Source organism: Pleurodeles waltl, chromosome 5 (assembly GCF_031143425.1).
Source record: "Pleurodeles waltl isolate 20211129_DDA chromosome 5, aPleWal1.hap1.20221129, whole genome shotgun sequence".
NCBI classification, from domain to species: Eukaryota; Metazoa; Chordata; class Amphibia; order Caudata; family Salamandridae; genus Pleurodeles; species Pleurodeles waltl.
In genome coordinates, this window is record NC_090444.1 from 1,763,960,973 (window position 1) to 1,763,980,469 (window position 19,497).

Below are 19,497 nucleotides of genomic sequence, written 5' to 3' on the forward strand. Positions count from 1 at the left end.
CCCCCACAGCGCCGCCTGCAGAGGGAATCCCGAGGCTTCCCCTGACCGCGACTCTTTGAACCTAAAGTCCCGACGCCTGGGAGAGACCCTGCACCCGCAGCCCCCAGGACCTGAAGGACCGGACTTTCACGGGAGAAGTGACCCCCAGGAGTCCCTCTCCCTTACCCAAGTGGAGGTTTCCCCGAGGAATCCCCCCCTTGCCTGCCTGCAGCGCTGAAGAGATCCCGAGATCTCTCATAGACTAACATTGAAAACCCGACGCTTGTTTCTACACTGCACCCGGCCGCCCCCGCGCTGCTGAGGGTGAAATCTCGGTGTGGACTTGTGTCCCCCCCCGGTGCCCTACAAAACCCCCCTGGTCTGCCCTCCGAAGACGCGGGTACTTACCTGCAAGCAGACCGGAACCGGGGCACCCCCTTCTCTCCATTCTAGCCTATGTGTTTTGGGCACCACTTTGAACTCTGCACCTGACCGGCCCTGAGCTGCTGGTGTGGTGACTTTGGGGTTGCTCTGAACCCCCAACGGTGGGCTACCTTGGACCAAGAACTGAACCCTGTAAGTGTCCTACTTACCTGGTAAAACTAACAAAAACTTACCTCCCCCAGGAACTGTGAAAATTGCACTAAGTGTCCACTTTTAAAACAGCTATTTGTCAATAACTTGAAAAGTATACATGCAATTTTGATGATTTGAAGTTCCTAAAGTACTTACCTGCAATACCTTTCGAATGAGATATTACATGTAGAATTTGAACCTGTGGTTCTTAAAATAAACTAAGAAAAGATATTTTTCTATATAAAAACCTATTGGCTGGATTTGTCTCTGAGTGTGTGTACCTCATTTATTGTCTTGTGTATGTACAACAAATGCTTAACACTACTCCTTGGATAAGCCTACTGCTCGACCACACTACCACAAAATAGAGCATTAGTATTATCTATTTTTACCACTATTTTACCTCTAAGGGGAACCCTTGGACTCTGTGCATGCTATTCCTTACTTTGAAATAGCACATACAGAGCCAACTTCCTACACCTCCTTTGTGCCAACCCAGCAGGACACTCCAGCTAGTGGAGTTGCCCGCCCCCTCCGGCCAGGCCCCACTTTTGGCGGCAAGGCCGGAGAAAATAATGAGAATAACAAGGAGGAGTCACTGGCCAGTCAGGACAGCCCCTAAGGTGTCCTGAGCTGAGGTGACTCTAACTTTTAGAAATCCTCCATCTTGCAGATGGAGGATTCCCCCAATAGGGTTAGGATTGTGACCCCCTCCCCTTGGGAGGAGGCACAAAGAGGGTGTACCCACCCTCAGGGCTAGTAGCCATTGGCTACTAACCCCCCAGACCTAAACACGCCCTTAAATTTAGTATTTAAGGGCTACCCTGAACCCTAGAAAATTAGATTCCTGCAACTACAAGAAGAAGGACTGCCTAGCTGAAAAACCCCTGCAGAGGAAGACCAGAAGACGACAACTGCCTTGGCCCCAGAAACTCACCGGCCTGTCTCCTGCCTTCCAAAGATCCTGCTCCAGCGACGCCTTCCAAAGGGACCAACGACCTCGACATCCTCTGAGGACTGCCCCTGCTTCGAAAAGACAAGAAACTCCCGAGGACAGCGGACCTGCTCCAAGAAAAGCTGCAACTTTGTTTCCAGCAGCTTTAAAGAACCCTGCAAGCTCCCCGCAAGAAGCGTGAGACTTGCAACACTGCACCCGGCGACCCCGACTCGGCTGGTGGCGATCCAACACCTCAGGAGGGACCCCAGGACTACTCTAAGACTGTGAGTACAAAAACCTGTCCCCCCTGAGCCCCCACAGCGCCGCCTGCAGAGGGAATCCCGAGGCTTCCCCTGACCGCGACTCTTTGAATCCTAAGTCCCGACACCTGGGAGAGACCCTGCACCCGCAGCCCCCAGGACCTGAAGGACCGGACTTTCACTGGATGAGTGACCCCCAGGAGTCCCTCTCCCTTGACCAAGTGGAGGTTTCCCCGAGGAACCCCCCCCTTGCCTGCCTGCAGCGCGGAAGAGATCCCTAGATCTCCCATTGACTTCCATTACAAACCCGACGCTTGTTTCTACACTGCACCTGGCCGCCCCCGCGCTGCTGAGGGTGAAATTTCTGTGTGGGCTTGTGTCCCCCCCGGTGCCCTACAAAACCCCCCTGGTCTGCCCTCCGAAGACGCGGGTACTTACCTGCAAGCAGACCGGAACCGGGGCACCCCCTTCTCTCCATTCTAGCCTATGTGTTTTGGGCACCACTTTGAACTCTGCACCTGACCGGCCCTGAGCTGCTGGTGTGGTGACTTTGGGGTTGCTCTGAACCCCCAACGGTGGGCTACCTTGGACCAAGAACTAAGCCCTGTAAGTGTCTTACTTACCTGGTTAACCTAACAAATACTTACCTCCCCTAGGAACTGTGAAAATTGCACTAAGTGTCCACTTTTAAAACAGCTATTTGTGAATAACTTGAAAAGTATACATGCAATTTTGATGATTTGAAGTTCCTAAAGTACTTACCTGCAATACCTTTCGAATGAGATATTACATGTAGAATTTGAACCTGTGGTTCTTAAAATAAACTAAGAAAAGATATTTTTCTATATAAAAACCTATTGGCTGGATTTGTCTCTGAGTGTGTGTACCTCATTTATTGTCTATGTGTATGTACAACAAATGCTTAACACTACTCCTTGGATAAGCCTACTGCTCGACCACACTACCACAAAATAGAGCATTAGTATTATCTCTTTTTGCCACTATCTTACCTCTAAGGGGAACCCTTGGACTCTGTGCATGCTATTCCTTACTTTGAAAATAGCACATACAGAGCCAACTTCCTACATTGGTGGATCAGCGGTGGAGTACAAGACTTTGCATTTGCTGGACTACTCAGCCAATACCTGATCACACGACAAATTCCAAAATTGTCATTAGAAATTCATTTTTGCAATTTGAAATTTTTCTAAATTCTTAAAAGTCCTGCTAGGGCCTTGTGTGTTAAGTCCCTGTTTAGCATTGTCTTTTAGAGTTTAAAAGTTTGTTAAAGGTTTGAAATTAGATTCTAGAAACAGTTTTAGATTCTTTAAAAAGTCTTCCAACTTTTAGCAAAATAATGTCTGATACAGAGATGAATGTGGTGGAACTCGACACCACACCTTACCTCATCTTAAGATGAGGGAGCTAAGGTCTCTCTGTAATATCAAAAAAATAACCATTGGCTCCAGACCTACCAAAATTCAGCTCCAGGAGCTGTTGGCAGAGTTTGAAAAAGCCAACCCCTCTGATGATGACATCACAGAGGAAGAAATTAGTGACTTGGAGGCCAATGTCCCTCCTCCAGTCCTAAATAGGGAGAACAGGACCCCTCAAGTCCTGTCTCCAACTGTGTTAGTCAGAAATAGTGAGTCCCTCACAGGAGGGTCCCACATTTCTGAAATCACTGAGGATGCTCTCAGTGAAGATGACCTCCTGTTAGCCAGGATGGCCAAAAGATTGGCTTTAGAGAGACAGCTCCTAGCCATAGAAAGGGAAAGACAAGAGATGGGCCTAGGACCCATCAATGGTGGCAGCAATATAAATAGGGTCAGAGATTCTCCTGACATGTTAAAAATCCCCAAAGGGATTGTGACAAAATTTGAAGATGGTGATGACATCACCAAGTGGTTCACAGCTTTTGAGAGGGCTTGTGTAACCAGAAAAGTGAACAGATCTCACTGGGGTGCTCTCCTTTGGGAAATGTTCACTGGAAAGTGTAGGGATAGACTCCTCACACTCTCTGGACAAGATGCAGAATCTTATGACCTCATGAAGGGTACCCTGATTGAGGGCTTTGGATTCTCCACTGAGGAGTACAGGATTAGGTTCAGGGGGGCTCAAAAATCCTCGAGCCAGACCTGGGTTGACTTTGTTGACTACTCAGTGAAAACACTAGATGGTTGGATTCAAGGCAGTGGTGTAAGTAATTATGATGGGCTGTACAATTTATTTGTGAAAGAACACCTGTTAAGTAATTGTTTCAATGATAAACTGCATCAGCATCTGGTAGACCTAGGACCAATTTCTCCCCAAGAATTGGGAAAGAAGGCGGACCATTGGGTCAAGACAAGGGTGTCCAAGACTTCAACAGGGGGTGACCAAAAGAAAGGGGTCACAAAGACTCCCCAGGGGAAGGGTGATGAGACAACCAAAACTAAAAATAGTAAAGAGTCTTCTACAGGCCCCCAAAAACCTGCACAGGAGGGTGGGCCCAGAGCCTCTTCACAAAACAATGGGTACAAGGGTAAAAACTTTGATCCCAAAAAGGCCTGGTGTCATAGCTGTAAACAGCATGGACACCAAACTGGAGACAAGGCCTGTCCCAAGAAAGGTTCCACTCCAAACTCCCATCCAGGTAACACTGGTATGGCTAGTCTCCAATTGGGATCAACAGTGTGCCCAGAGCAAATCAGGGTCCACACTGAAGCTACTCTAGTTTCTGAGGGTGGGGTGGATTTAGCCACACTAGCTGTCTGGCCGCCTAACATGCAAAAATACAGACAGCAACTCTTAATTAATGGGACTAGAATAGAGGGCCTGAGGGATACAGGTGCCAGTGTCACCATGGTGACAGAGAAACTGGTTTCCCCTGGCCAATACCTGACTGGAAAAACTTACACAGTCACCAACGCTGACAATCAGAGAAAAGTACATCCCATGGCAATGGTTACTTTAGAATGGGGAGGGGTCAATGGCCTGAAACAGGTGGTGGTCTCCTCAAATATCCCAGTGGACTGTCTGCTTGGAAATGACCTGGAGTCCTCAGCATGGGCTGAGGTAGAACTAAAAACCCATGCAGCAATGCTGGGTATCCCTGAACTGGTGTGTGTGAAAACAAGAGCACAATGCAAGGCACAGGGTGAAAAAGTAGAGCTGGAGTCTGGAAAAATGGCCCAGCCTACCAAGAGAACAGGAAAGTCAGTTGGGAAACCAACTGCAACACAGCAAAAGAAAGGGAACCTCTCTTCTCAGGAAGAAGTTCTGCCCTCTGAGGGAACTGAGCCTTTGGAGCTTGAACCTTATCAGGTTGAGCTCTTAGGCCCAGGGGGACCCTCAAGGGAGGAGCTGTGTAAGGGACAAGAAACCTGTCCCTCTCTTGAAGGCCTTAGGCAGCAAGCTGCTGAAGAGTCCAAAGGCAAGAAAAATGGAACGCATAGGGTCTATTGGGAAGATGGACTCCTGTACACTGAGGCCAGAGACCCCAAACCTGGTGCCACTAGGAGAGTGGTAGTGCCTCAGCTGTTCAGGAAGTTCATCCTAACATTGGCCCATGACATTCCCCTTGCTGGACATTTGGGACAAACCAAGACGTGGGAGAGGTTAGTCAACCACTTCTACTGGCCCAATATGTCCAACATGGTTAAGGAGTTTTGCCTCTCCTGCCCCACCTGTCAAGCCAGTGGTAAGACAGGTGGGCATCCAAAGGCCCCCCTCATTCCACTTCCAGTGGTGGGGGTTCCCTTTGAAAGAGTGGGTGTGGACATAGTTGGTCCACTAGAACCTCCCACAGCCTCAGGAAATATGTATATCCTGGTAGTAGTGGATCATGCTACCAGGTATCCTGAAGCTATTCCCCTTAGGTCGACTACTGCCCCTGCAGTAGCCAAGGCCCTCATTGGTATCTTTACCAGAGTGGGTTTCCCTAAGGAGGTGGTGTCTGACAGAGGTACCAACTTCATGTCAGCATACCTAAAGCACATGTGGAATGAGTGTGGAGTGACTTATAAATTCACTACACCATACCATCCACAAACTAATGGCTTGGTTGAGAGATTCAACAAGACCTTAAAAGGCATGATCATGGGGCTCCCAGAAAAACTCAAAAGGAGATGGGATGTCCTCTTGCCATGTCTGCTTTTCGCTTACAGAGAGGTGCCACAGAAGGGAGTAGGATTCTCGCCCTTTGAACTTCTGTTTGGTCATCCTGTAAGGGGACCACTTGCCCTTGTTAAAGAAGGCTGGGAGAGACCTCTCCATGAGCCTAAACAGGACATAGTGGACTATGTACTTGGCCTTCGCTCTAGAATGGCAGAGTACATGGAAAAGGCAACCAAAAACCTTGAGGCCAGCCAACAGCTCCAGAAGTTTTGGTATGACCAAAAGGCTGCACTGGTTGAGTTCCAACCAGGCCAGAAAGTCTGGGTTCTGGAGCCTGTGGCTCCCAGGGCACTCCAGGACAAATGGAGTGGCCCTTACCCAGTGCTAGAAAGGAAGAGTCAGGTCACCTACCTGGTGGACCTGGGCACAAGCAGGAGCCCCAAGAGGGTGATCCATGTGAACCGCCTTAAGCTCTTCCATGACAGGGCTGATGTGAATCTGTTGATGGTAACAGATGAGGATCAGGAGGCAGAGAGTGAACCTCTCCCTGATCTCCTGTCATCAGACCCAAAAGATGGCACAGTAGATGGAGTGATCTACTCAGACACCCTCTCTGGCCAACAGCAAGCTGATTGTAGGAGAGTCCTAGAACAGTTTCCTGAACTCTTCTCCTTAACCCCTGGTCAGACACACCTGTGTACCCATGATGTGGACACAGGAGACAGCATGCCTGTCAAAAACAAAATCTTTAGACAGTCTGACCATGTTAAGGAAAGCATCAAGGTGGAAGTCCACAAGATGCTGGAATTGGGAGTCATTGAGCGCTCTGACAGCCCCTGGGCTAGCCCAGTGGTCTTAGTCCCCAAACCTCACACCAAAGATGGAAAGAAAGAGATGAGGTTTTGTGTGGACTACAGAGGGCTCAATTCTGTCACCAAGACAGATGCTCATCCAATTCCAAGAGCTGATGAGCTCATAGACAAATTAGGTGCTGCCAAATTCTTAAGTACCTTTGACTTGACAGCAGGGTACTGGCAAATAAAAATGGCACCTGGAGCAAAAGAGAAAACAGCATTCTCCACACCTGATGGGCATTATCAGTTTACTGTTATGCCCTTTGGTTTAAAGAATGCCCCTGCCACCTTCCAAAGGTTGGTGAATCAAGTCCTTGCTGGCTTGGAGTCCTTTAGCACAGCTTATCTTGATGATATTGCTGTCTTTAGCTCCACCTGGCAGGATCACCTGGTCCACCTGAAGAAGGTTTTGAAGGCTCTGCAATCTGCAGGCCTCTCTATCAAGGCATCCAAATGCCAGATAGGGCAGGGAACTGTGGTTTACTTGGGACACCTTGTAGGTGGAGGCCAAGTTCAGCCACTCCAACCCAAGATCCAGACTATTCTGGACTGGGTAGCTCCAAAAACCCAGACTCAAGTCAGGGCATTCCTTGGCTTGACTGGGTATTACAGGAGGTTTGTGAAGGGATATGGATCCATTGTGACAGCCCTCACTGAACTCACCTCCAAGAAAATGCCCAAGAAAGTGAACTGGACTGTGGAATGCCAACAGGCCTTTGACACCCTGAAACAAGCAATGTGCTCAGCACCAGTTCTCAAAGCTCCAGATTATTCTAAGCAGTTCATTGTGCAGACTGATGCCTCTGAACATGGGATAGGGGCAGTTTTGTCCCAAACAAATGATGATGGCCTTGACCAGCCTGTTGCTTTCATTAGCAGGAGGTTACTCCCCAGGGAGCAGCGTTGGAGTGCCATTGAGAGGGAGGCCTTTGCTGTGGTTTGGTCCCTGAAGAAGCTGAGACCATACCTCTTTGGGACTCACTTCCTAGTTCAAACTGACCACAGACCTCTCAAATGGCTGATGCAAATGAAAGGTGAAAATCCTAAACTGTTGAGGTGGTCCATCTCCCTACAGGGAATGGACTTTATAGTGGAACACAGACCTGGGACTGCCCATGCCAATGCAGATGGCCTTTCCAGGTTCTTCCACTTAGAAAATGAAGACTCTCTTGGGAAAGGTTAGTCTCATCCTCTTTCGTTTGGGGGGGGGGGTTGTGTAAGGAAATGCCTCCTTGGCATGGTTGCCCCCTGACTTTTTGCCTTTGCTGATGCTATGTTTACAATTGAAAGTGTGCTGAGGCCTGCTAACCAGGCCCCAGCACCAGTGTTCTTTCCCTAACCTGTACTTTTGTATCCACAATTGGCAGACCCTGGCATCCAGATAAGTCCCTTGTAACTGGTACTTCTAGTACCAAGGGCCCTGATGCCAAGGAAGGTCTCTAAGGGCTGCAGCATGTCTTATGCCACCCTGGAGACCTCTCACTCAGCACAGACACACTGCTTGCCAGCTTGTGTGTGCTAGTGAGGACAAAACGAGTAAGTCGACATGGCACTCCCCTCAGGGTGCCATGCCAGCCTCTCACTGCCTATGCAGTATAGGTAAGACACCCCTCTAGCAGGCCTTACAGCCCTAAGGCAGGGTGCACTATACCATAGGTGAGGGTACCAGTGCATGAGCATGGTACCCCTACAGTGTCTAAACAAAACCTTAGACATTGTAAGTGCAGGGTAGCCATAAGAGTATATGGTCTGGGAGTTTGTCAAACACGAACTCCACAGCACCATAATGGCTACACTGAAAACTGGGAAGTTTGGTATCAAACTTCTCAGCACAATAAATGCACACTGATGCCAGTGTACATTTTATTGTAAAATACACCCCAGAGGGCACCTTAGAGGTGCCCCCTGAAACTTAACCGACTATCTGTGTAGGCTGACTAGTTTTAGCAGCCTGCCACAAACCGAGACATGTTGCTGGCCCCATGGGGAGAGTGCCTTTGTCACTCTGAGGCCAGTAACAAAGCCTGCACTGGGTGGAGATGCTAACACCTCCCCCAGGCAGGAATTGTCACACCTGGCGGTGAGCCTCAAAGGCTCACCTCCTTTGTGCCAACCCAGCAGGACACTCCAGCTAGTGGAGTTGCCCGCCCCCTCCGGCCAGGCCCCACTTTTGGCGGCAAGGCCGGAGAAAATAATGAGAATAAAAAGGAGGAGTCACTGGCCAGTCAGGACAGCCCCTAAGGTGTCCTGAGCTGAGGTGACTCTAACTTTTAGAAATCCTCCATCTTGCAGATGGAGGATTCCCCCAATAGGGTTAGGATTGTGACCCCCTCCCCTTGGGAGGAGGCACAAAGAGGGTGTACCCACCCTCAGGGCTAGTAGCCATTGGCTACTAACCCCCCAGACCTAAACACGCCCTTAAATTTAGTATTTAAGGGCTACCCTGAACCCTAGAAAATTAGATTACTGCAACTACAAGAAGAAGGACTGCCTAGCTGAAAAACCCCTGCAGAGGAAGACCAGAAGACGACAACTGCCTTGGCCCCAGAAACTCACCGGCCTGTCTCCTGCCTTCCAAAGATCCTGCTCCAGCGACGCCTTCCAAAGGGACCAACGACCTCGACATCCTCTGAGGACTGCCCCTGCTTCGAAAAGACAAGAAACTCCCGAGGACAGCGGACCTGCTCCAAGAAAAGCTGCAACTTTGTTTCCAGCAGCTTTAAAGAACCCTGCAAGCTCCCCGCAAGAAGCGTGAGACTTGCAACACTGCACCCGGCGACCCCGACTCGGCTGGTGGCGATCCAACACCTCAGGAGGGACCCCAGGACTACTCTAAGACTGTGAGTACAAAAACCTGTCCCCCCTGAGCCCCCACAGCGCCGCCTGCAGAGGGAATCCCGAGGCTTCCCCTGACCGCGACTCTTTGAATCCTAAGTCCCGACACCTGGGAGAGACCCTGCACCCGCAGCCCCCAGGACCTGAAGGACCGGACTTTCACTGGAGGAGTGACCCCCAGGAGTCCCTCTCCCTTGACCAAGTGGAGGTTTCCCCGAGGAACCCCCCCCTTGCCTGCCTGCAGCGCTGAAGAGATCCCTAGATCTCCCATTGACTTCCATTACAAACCCGACGCTTGTTTCTACACTGCACCCGGCCGCCCCCGCGCTGCTGAGGGTGAAATTTCTGTGTGGGCTTGTGTCCCCCCCGGTGCCCTACAAAACCCCCCTGGTCTGCCCTCCGAAGACGCGGGTACTTACCTGCAAGCAGACCGGAACCGGGGCACCCCCTTCTCTCCATTCTAGCCTATGTGTTTTGGGCACCACTTTGAACTCTGCACCTGACCGGCCCTGAGCTGCTGGTGTGGTGACTTTGGGGTTGCTCTGAACCCCCAACGGTGGGCTACCTTGGACCAAGAACTAAGCCCTGTAAGTGTCTTACTTACCTGGTTAACCTAACAAATACTTACCTCCCCTAGGAACTGTGAAAATTGCACTAAGTGTCCACTTTTAAAACAGCTATTTGTGAATAACTTGAAAAGTATACATGCAATTTTGATGATTTGAAGTTCCTAAAGTACTTACCTGCAATACCTTTCGAATGAGATATTACATGTAGAATTTGAACCTGTGGTTCTTAAAATAAACTAAGAAAAGATATTTTTCTATATAAAAACCTATTGGCTGGATTTGTCTCTGAGTGTGTGTACCTCATTTATTGTCTATGTGTATGTACAACAAATGCTTAACACTACTCCTTGGATAAGCCTACTGCTCGACCACACTACCACAAAATAGAGCATTAGTATTATCTCTTTTTGCCACTATCTTACCTCTAAGGGGAACCCTTGGACTCTGTGCATGCTATTCCTTACTTTGAAAATAGCACATACAGAGCCAACTTCCTACACTGTCTCTATGCAAACAGTGAGGAGATACAATCAAGGCCCAAAGGCGATGCTTTTGTCAACTGATGGGCATGAGATCACATTTTTGTTTCTTTGACAGTCCACAGTTTCTGTAATTTTGTTAGTGATGGATCCATATGCATTTGTAAAATGCAGAGTGTATACTGAATGCTTTGCAAGCCCTTCTGATGTAGAGCCACAAACCAGGAGCTTATTGGTTTTAATTGGTAAATAGCATAGATTACCCATTATGTCCCCCTCATTTAACCCTTTTAGATCTTACGTCTGTAGAATAGTCCATTCCAGCCCAAGATACCCTGTTCTGTACTTCACTTTACTGTTTTTCTAGGGAGTAGTTTAGGAACCTGCATGACGGTGGTAACTGCCTCCTCATTTCAGGCTACAAGGAGACCTGCGGTAGCAATGAGATTCAGGTCCAGGTTCACAACTGTTACCTCTACTTGCTTGAGAAGACAGTTGGCCGACTCTCTGCTGTTGAGAACTGTATAGTGCCCTTTGCATGTATTCATTTGTCAGGAGTGCATGGCAGGTCTATGTATGTTGTGTGTGGCAGTTGAGATACCATTGCTGTAATTAATTTGATGCTATAAGAATCTTCTAATCTTATTTGACTTCCTGTGCTTTGACTTGGCAGTCACCTCGGAGAGGAAAATAATTTTGGGGAAATACAGAGAAATCCTTGCAACCAACTTATCAAAAGAGAATTTCCCAGAGATGATGGTTCTAGGAACTGAAGGCTTAAGAGAGACTTTGTTTGAGTTTGTAGCGAAAAGATGGGTGTCCAGCTTCCCCAGTATACCATTCCTGAGAACACTTCATCGTTTAAGGCCCAGTACTGTTGTTCCAGCAAGTGGTTACTCGGCTAAACCAGCTTTGTTGTTTCCAGAACTGGGAGCTGGATGTTCCTTGCCCACATGCAGTGCTAAATAAATGAAGGTCCTTAGAAGAGAATTCAAGATCTCATCCCAACCTGGCTTGTTTAGTTCAAACATTGGGAGGGTGTTGTCTGTGGGAGAATCGGTCTGGAGGTGATAACTAGAGTGAAGGACTTCAAGGCCAAGTGGACTTCATCAACTTCAGCATATTGATTTGATTGATCCAGACGAAGTCTGTCACAGTGATTCAGACTATTTGTCGGCCTAGGTGCAAAAGCACAGGAGGGCAGCAGACCCACCAATGCAAGCTGCAGGCTCACATTTTGAGAAACAGTTGGTGTTTGGGCGGTTTTGATACGTTTTTAAGGGTTGAAGTCACTTTATTTGACTCACTCGCCAGCTGGTAGTTGACTACCACTAACTTGCTTTCTAATTTGAAATTATGCTTTATTACAAAAGTGTGTCCCCGGCTTCTGCATATGCACAGAGATATTCCATTTTTATGGTTTGTAGAGAGAGCCTTATGATGAATAAAACAAACTGCTATAATTGTATAGTTCATCATTTATGTTCTTCGGCACATATTTAATAATTCCTTTGCTATTTAGGAATTCCAGGAAATCCCCTACCTCAAGAACTTTAAGTTCAAGAGACAGGACCGCCTTTTCCCACTTACAGCTGTCACACCAGTGAGTGCACCGATGGTGACCACTGCGGCTCCTCTGCTAAAGGAAGAACCTGTGACCTTGCCTGCAGGTATGTTGGAATTTATTCACAGGTGTACGAACTTTGACGAAATGTTAGGAGTGAAGTTTGATGCTTCGGCTGCTACTGCTGCTTGTATCTAGAGTAGCAGGTAAGCCACCTGCAGTCACTCAATTTAAGACTGGGAAATCCTAACAAGTGTGACAGTAAGTGTAACAAGCAATGGCAAAGCCAGTAAGTGTTGTCCTTTGGCTGCCAGTGCTGAACATTTAGCTTTATCATTCACCTCTGCAGTTCAAAGCACGGTGAAATGTATGTGTGCATGCATCATGCTACAGCGGACCAGCCTGATGATATGTGCATATGAAACCTCATGTACGGCATGACACAGCCACCCTTTTCCTTACTTTTTATTTACATATTCCAACATGATGGGCGATAATCTTGAAGCAGTAAATAAAAAAATGTAATCCTGGGTCATGAAAGCACATTTTTGTATAAGGAGCAACCAGGGAGATAAAAAGCTTACACAGGAGATGCAGTAGAGGAGCATGTAGGGGTAGAATTAAACATGGAGGGGAATGGGAGGGTGGAGTAACAAAGGAGGAGGGTGAGGCTGGATGGGAGTTAAAGACCTTAAAAACAAAAATAGGCCAAGCAGGGTGAGGGGAAGCAACAGATGAACTGGATGGAGAGGGGAGTGCTCCCTAGGCAGACCTGGTCTTGCTCAGCATTGGTATACACCCGTGGGTGATATTGGGCTTTACAAATTAACATAGCATTTCTGTCAAGTCCGCAAAGTGGTCTCATACCCAGTGTGCTGATTATCATTTGTGATAGTGGGAACATGACTTCATATTTTCCCATGTGTGGCATGAAGAGTGAGTGCTTCTTCAAGGTTTTTTTTTTTTTTTCTAATTGTTTGTTTTGCTTGTCCATTAGATAGGAAATATGTCTTGTTCTGAGATGCTGGTCTGCTGTACTCTTACTAGGGAGATGCCATTCTAGAATGTGATATATGGAGACAGAGCAGCTGTGTGAAGTTGGGCTTTGGAGGATCATTTGTGTTTCTTTTCCCCTGTTGGCTGGGTCTAATAACATTCACTTATTATTAATAGAGTTGCATCATATACTTACTTCATTGGTGATCTGATGGTTTTGTAGGAATTGGGTGTATTCCCTGCTGAATCACGAAAACTAAATTGTCCCCTAACTCGGTATCCTTTCCGTTGTCAACAGTTTTTGTTTTGTTGCAGAGAAACCTCTGTCCAACATGAAGATTTTAACCATGGGTAAGCTGTCCAAGAACAAAGATGAGATGAAAGCTTTGATCGAAGAGCTGGGAGGAAAGATCACTGGCACGGCCAAAAAGGCCTCATTCTGCATCAGTACAAAAAGTAAGTGAACCATTCTTTTCCCATGCTGCATAGCAAGGACTATTTTCAGTTGTCCTTCTAAAACATGCGCCTGATGGTTTTCACTTGGAGAATGGGACAAGGACCCAGACTTTGGGTCTACTTTTAGTTTCACGTGATTTTTTTCATATAAGGAGAGCCTGAAATCTTAGTGCACTTTTTTGATTTCTATGTTGACGTATTCATTTTTGTCAGTTATTTTCTTTGCAATACAAATAGCCTCTGAAAGTTTTAAGTGTTCCTAGGTCTACTTTTATATCATGCTATGTGGCTCATTTATCATCCTTAGCCTACAGTGGTCTCTGATTCATTGTGTGGATGAGTTATACATTTAAAATGAAAAATGGTCTTCATTTCACTGCCTATTTACTTTACCTCTCGAATCTGATTTAATGGTTAAGAGATTGTTTGTGCCCGAGGTCTGGGCTTTAAATGCTTCTATTTGTTTTTAAATGTCTTCGGTACGAATCTTATATCAGTTATGGTCAAATGTTCGAGCACATTTTCCCATAAATGCTGAAATTAATTATACTGTCCTGTTTCTCTTTTTTTAATCCCATCACTTACTTGCAATCAGAGGAAGTAGAAAAAATGAGTAAAAAAATGGAGGAAGTTAAGGAAGCCAACGTGCGAGTGGTGTCTGAGGATTTCCTCAACGATGTCCAGTCTGGGAAGAGTTATCAGGAGCTACTTAACTTGCATAGTCTGTCGTCCTGGGGTGCTGCAGTGAAGGAGGAACACACAGAGGTGTCTGCCATCAAACCAAAGTCCACTGCGCCTTCTGCATTGAAAAGCGGGAAAGGAAAGGCAGAGAAAGGTAGGTAACTTATTGTGTTTGAGAAAAATACAGTGCACAGTCTTCCAGTAGAATGGACTAGTAGTTATTTTAGCAAACCAGTGATTTCCCTAATGGATCCTGTAAATAACATTGCCAAGCTGAGTCTGATTTGGCTTGTGATACTTAACTTTTCAAGGAGCAGTGAGTGCATGATTTAGTTGCTTAAGAATTGAGGGTGTGAAGGCCTTTACCCACTGTTTACACATTTTCTAGTTCAAAAGACATTCATTTTGCCTGACTAATAAAAATCTGTGTGGTTATAATTTGTGTGTTTCTTCATGGCACTTGCTGTTGGGTACATGGTAGCAATGTTGGTTATATGTCTTGAAAAATGCTTTGGGTGTAATATTAGTCTGTGGAGTACCATGGTGGAAAAGTTGATTGTCATCCAAATAACCTAAATCTACTGTGTTGAAAGGATGCAAGGTTGTTCTCTCCAAAACATTCTGCGGGATGTTTGTGTTATTTATAAGCACTGTAGAGGTGGTGAGACATACACGACTTAGCTCACAACTGCTACTGTATCTACTATACCTAAACAAAGTTTCACCAGTTTTTGGAGGATGGCAGTGAATCGCCTCTTGTGGTGGTGTCACCAGAAAAACACCTTGTACGATCGCACGTGTGGCTGTAGATAATCATGCTCTGCATACTCCTGCCATCTAGTGTCGAGTCAGGATGTATGCAAGTTGTTTTTCTTCGAAGAAGTATCTCGAGTCACAAGTCAAAGTGACTCCTCTTCTTGGTTATATTGAGCATGGGCATCAACTCCATTGTTAGATTGTTTACTTTCCGCCCTTGGGTTCGGACATATTCTTCAGTGCTCGGGTTTGAGACCGTTTTAGGGTCCCCTCCAGTTCATTGTTAACTTCTCTTCCCGTCAGTATTGTTTTTGTTCACATTCCACGGTTCTCTTTCAAAAACAGAAGCAATCCTTCGATCGTCATTTCAACGTTCTCCAGTCGCGGCCTTCGGGCCTCACCCCCTTTCAGGCCTTCTTTCTTGTCTCATCGGTTTCGATCAACGATGCACTGCTAGTGGACCGAACTCCTTTTCGATTCTCTTCCAACAGCCACACGAAATACCCTCATAAAGACCTCCATCAGGTTTGCAACCTGGTTCTGTTTCCCGACCACAACAAAGAAAATTGTGAGGCCTGTTGATCTTTCCGATCGAAGAAAACGTTGCGAGACCGTTGGGGACATCAGAAAGAAATGCAGCAAAAAGAATTGAAAGAACCACGCAACATCTTTCCATACCAGACGCCAACACAGAGTTCAGTCTACAGATGCAGGACCTTCCTTTGGGCCAGCTCGTAGTGAGTACTCACGCCCCTGTCCAGCCCACTAAGAGACCATTGGTTCCATCCGAAACTTCGGTTCCCGGGCAATCACTACTGAAATGTCATGATAGGCACTGAACATGCCCCGCCCTCAGCCCAACACCGAAAGCCAAGCCAAACCCTCCCACTGCCACACCAAGCCGACCATTCTTGGGGCCGAGCTGATCATCTGCCTCATCGGCTCAGTGCACCCCAACTTCTGCCGCTTCAGTTCCGACTACCTTGACACCGAAACAAACACCCAATTCGGCACCAAAATCTTTAATTTTGACACGAGAGCCGATGCTCCAGTCCATGAAGGAAAGACTCGGTCTGAAGCAGAAAAAAATACATAATCAACGTTCTACTGATCGGATTTTGGCAAAGGCAGTGCAGTCAGCACCTACTCCATCGAAGCGCCAGCTTTCTTTTTACGAGCCTATCGAACTACCTGTACCTCTTAAGAAAAAGGACATTGCAACTAGTTCTTTACAGCCACCTTTGCCTTCTCCTCCACCTCCCTCACTGCCACCACCTTCTTCACCACATCACTCTTAGTGTTATAGGAGGCATTACTCCACAAAGCTCCCCACAGTTTTGCGCTGGGGATCGGGGGGAGGGGATGAAAATGGTCAGCAACCCAGAGATCCATGGGACAATTATCACATTGACCTTCCCTGGGATAATGACCCATACTTATACTCAGCTAGGCCATCACCTCCAGATGATGCTAAATCCTTCCAGGAATTGATAGCTAGGGCAGCTGCATATCCCAATGTCCCCTTGCACAAAGACACCATTGGCATGCTAATATCTGCCCATGTTAAGGGGGATGCTCCACCACTCATATGAGATCTTTAAAGATCCAATGCGGTCATGTATTTTTACACCAAGAGTAGATAAGAAATACAAAGCTGCACCCTCAGGCTCACCTTACGTCAAGGATCAAGTCCCTCCAGACTCAATGGTGATATCTAGTGCCTGTAAGAGGGCTAATTCTCAAACATCAGCATATCCCCCGCCACCTGATAAGTACTGTAGACTCATTGGTGCCTCGGGTAAAAGGGTGTTTTATAATAACATATCTGCTGTTCTAAGAACTGCCCTGACATGACAACACATATTTTTCTGTGTTGGGTAGACAGTGTTACCTATGGACCGGCAATACCCTGTAAACATTGTGTACAGCCTTAGGTTGAGTACAGGATGAAAATGTTGTGCAAAGAAAGGAATAGCTGATTCTGCAAGGAAGGACAACTGATTAAAGGAATAGATTAAAAAACATCTCCACTAAAATTAAGATTTACTAAAATAATAATAGAAATAAAAACAAAATGTTACTAGGTTTAAGGGCACAGATCTCAGGCACAGAGCTAAATAATGCGACCGTGTAAAATGCTAAAATAACCTCAAAACACTTTCCATCCCAAGCATGAAGATAGCCAGGTGTGATGGGTGCTCCTTTGCCTGCCTTGTTTGTCCCCATGCTGTGGAATGCCTTACCCCTAACACTTAGGCGGAATGACAACTTACTCGACTTTAGGAATCAACTCAAGACTCATCCTGTCAGACCTCCCAGCACTCGAAAGCGCTCGTGGTAGCCAAGCGCTTGATAAATTCCCTTGAACTGAATTTAATTTAATTAGATGGCATCTGCAGATTACAGCTATTTCTCATGTTTGCCATATATGAGTCTAAGTTGTCTGCTTTAGTGTTGTAGTTAGTCTCCATTTCGTTGTAGAAATCATGAGTGAGAAATTTGTTGTTTGACTGCTTTCACCATTTTTGAATTAAAGTAGCATTTCATAGAGTTCTTTGGTTGAACATTTGGCATTGTACAGGTTGCTTGAATATTGTTTTCTTAGCCTTTTAGATGTATGATTTCTACTGCTGTTGTGCCTGCGTAAGTACATTTTGTCAAGAGGGTTCTGTGATTTGTGGCAGTTCATTTGTTTTGAATTGTTGAGATTAGTTCATTTACCAGGTCTTTGTTCATGTAAGTGTATTTCTTTTTTCTTATGTTTGTCAGTTTGTGGTCATGCAGTTTGTTAGCTTCTTTAAAGAGTTAGTTTTCCCTTGTGTGTTTCTGGCAAGATGGATTTCAAAGCTGTCCATATTTTCGGCTATTTTCAGGTTCTGCCAAATGTAATGAGGTAATTGAAAGACATGAAGGTATCGTGTAAGGAGGAGTGAAACGAAGATCTGTCCAGCTGAGGGGGAGAGTTCTTTATGGATTGTTATGTCTGGGTTGCAGAATATTTTGTCTAATGTATAGCCCGATATGTGGATCTGGCCAGTGACAATGCCCAAACCTAACAAGATGATATTTGGTTGAGACATTTGAGGTTTGTGAACCAGATGTTTAGGACACCGAGGATGTACAGGGTGGTGTGTGTGTGATGGATAGGTCAAATATTGCATTTAAGATGGCAGTAGTATATGCTCCATTATTGGGAGGACTTCTGTATATTAAGAGTAAGTTGCAGGTGAATATTGGACTGGGGTTGCATGGTATGTACCAGACATACTTATTTTCCAACCACCACTTTAGAAAGTAAAACCGAGCAAGCTGATACAAAATATGAAAGACGACTGAAACAAACTAAGACAAAAGGCAGCTTCCCCAAGCCAACCAGTTAATGATCTAAAGTCATTCTCAGTTTATTTCAAAGTGTTAAGGACATGAGCTATGGCAGTCGTTACGGTGATACAGAGCCACACCTAAAATGTTAGAGAATGTTAATCATGTTTGTTTATTATTACTTTTTTAATATTAGACACCTTATCTCAGATGGCCTTTCTTATGGTACGTTAAATCCGCTGCCAGATCTCCTGCTGTCATATTTACAACATTGTTATCTCATAGAACCTATTAATAATGATTACACGATTACAGTGCTATTGATATTTTACCAATTTTATTCTTACCCAACTGACCACAGTATTCTAAAACACCTTACCAAAATGTCAGCATTTGAAGTAAAGTGCCTGCTATTTAAACTTTTTTGTTGTTAATGAATAGTGTGCTTTGCTTTTCTCAGTAATCTGTTTCGCCCGTCTCTCTCACCCCCCACAGGGACATTAGAGAAAAAAATGAAGTTAACTGTAAAGGGGGGAGCTGCAGTTGATCCAGACTCTGGTGAGTTGCCAAGTGAACATTAGTAATGAAGTTTCCTCTCTTGCATAGATGGTTATTGATCAATAAATAGGAAATATAATCTTAATTGTGAAGGTGCCTGATTCTCTGTATGTACAATTGTTTTTGAGGTTTGCAACAAATAGTTTTAAATATTTTTGGAGGTTTCAAATTCTGTGCATATTTTTTTTAAGTCCTGTTTGTTTTGATGAAAAAGTAGCTGTTTGGGATGAGTATATGTATATTGCTCAGTGTGCCCACCTACATAATCCCCCTGGATTTTAAACTTTTGACTATCTGGTTTTTGACCTTTTACTGTGAATGAGCCTCAGTACCTGAGTCTCACTCACTGTAAATTGACTGAGTGCTTACCACCAGTTCCCATAAGGCTGCTACTGGGCAGCAAGCATAAGAGGCTCTTGATCACATGCATGTGGGTGCATGGGTGAGCTGAACATTTGAGACTACCATCATGCTTAGCCCGGTATCTCCACAAAGGTAGCTTGTTCGCAGAAGGGACCCTTCAAGGATTGGTACTGACCTGGGATAGGCTTTATAATGTAAAGTGGCCATTCATAGTG

The 19,497-nt window shown here is 45.9% G+C and overlaps 1 protein-coding gene across 1 annotated transcript in view; it reads left to right on the forward strand.

Annotated features, from left to right (window-relative positions):
• The window catches only part of PARP1 (poly(ADP-ribose) polymerase 1), a 377,066-nt gene that overhangs the window by 119,951 nt on the left and 237,618 nt on the right, over positions 1 to 19,497 (forward strand). Inside the window, exons 8-11 of the mRNA XM_069236169.1 lie at positions 12,110 to 12,257; positions 13,463 to 13,603; positions 14,199 to 14,438; positions 18,857 to 18,919. Of these exons, the coding sequence (XP_069092270.1) occupies positions 12,110 to 12,257; positions 13,463 to 13,603; positions 14,199 to 14,438; positions 18,857 to 18,919 (592 nt within the window). The remainder of the gene's footprint in view (positions 1 to 12,109; positions 12,258 to 13,462; positions 13,604 to 14,198; positions 14,439 to 18,856; positions 18,920 to 19,497) is intronic.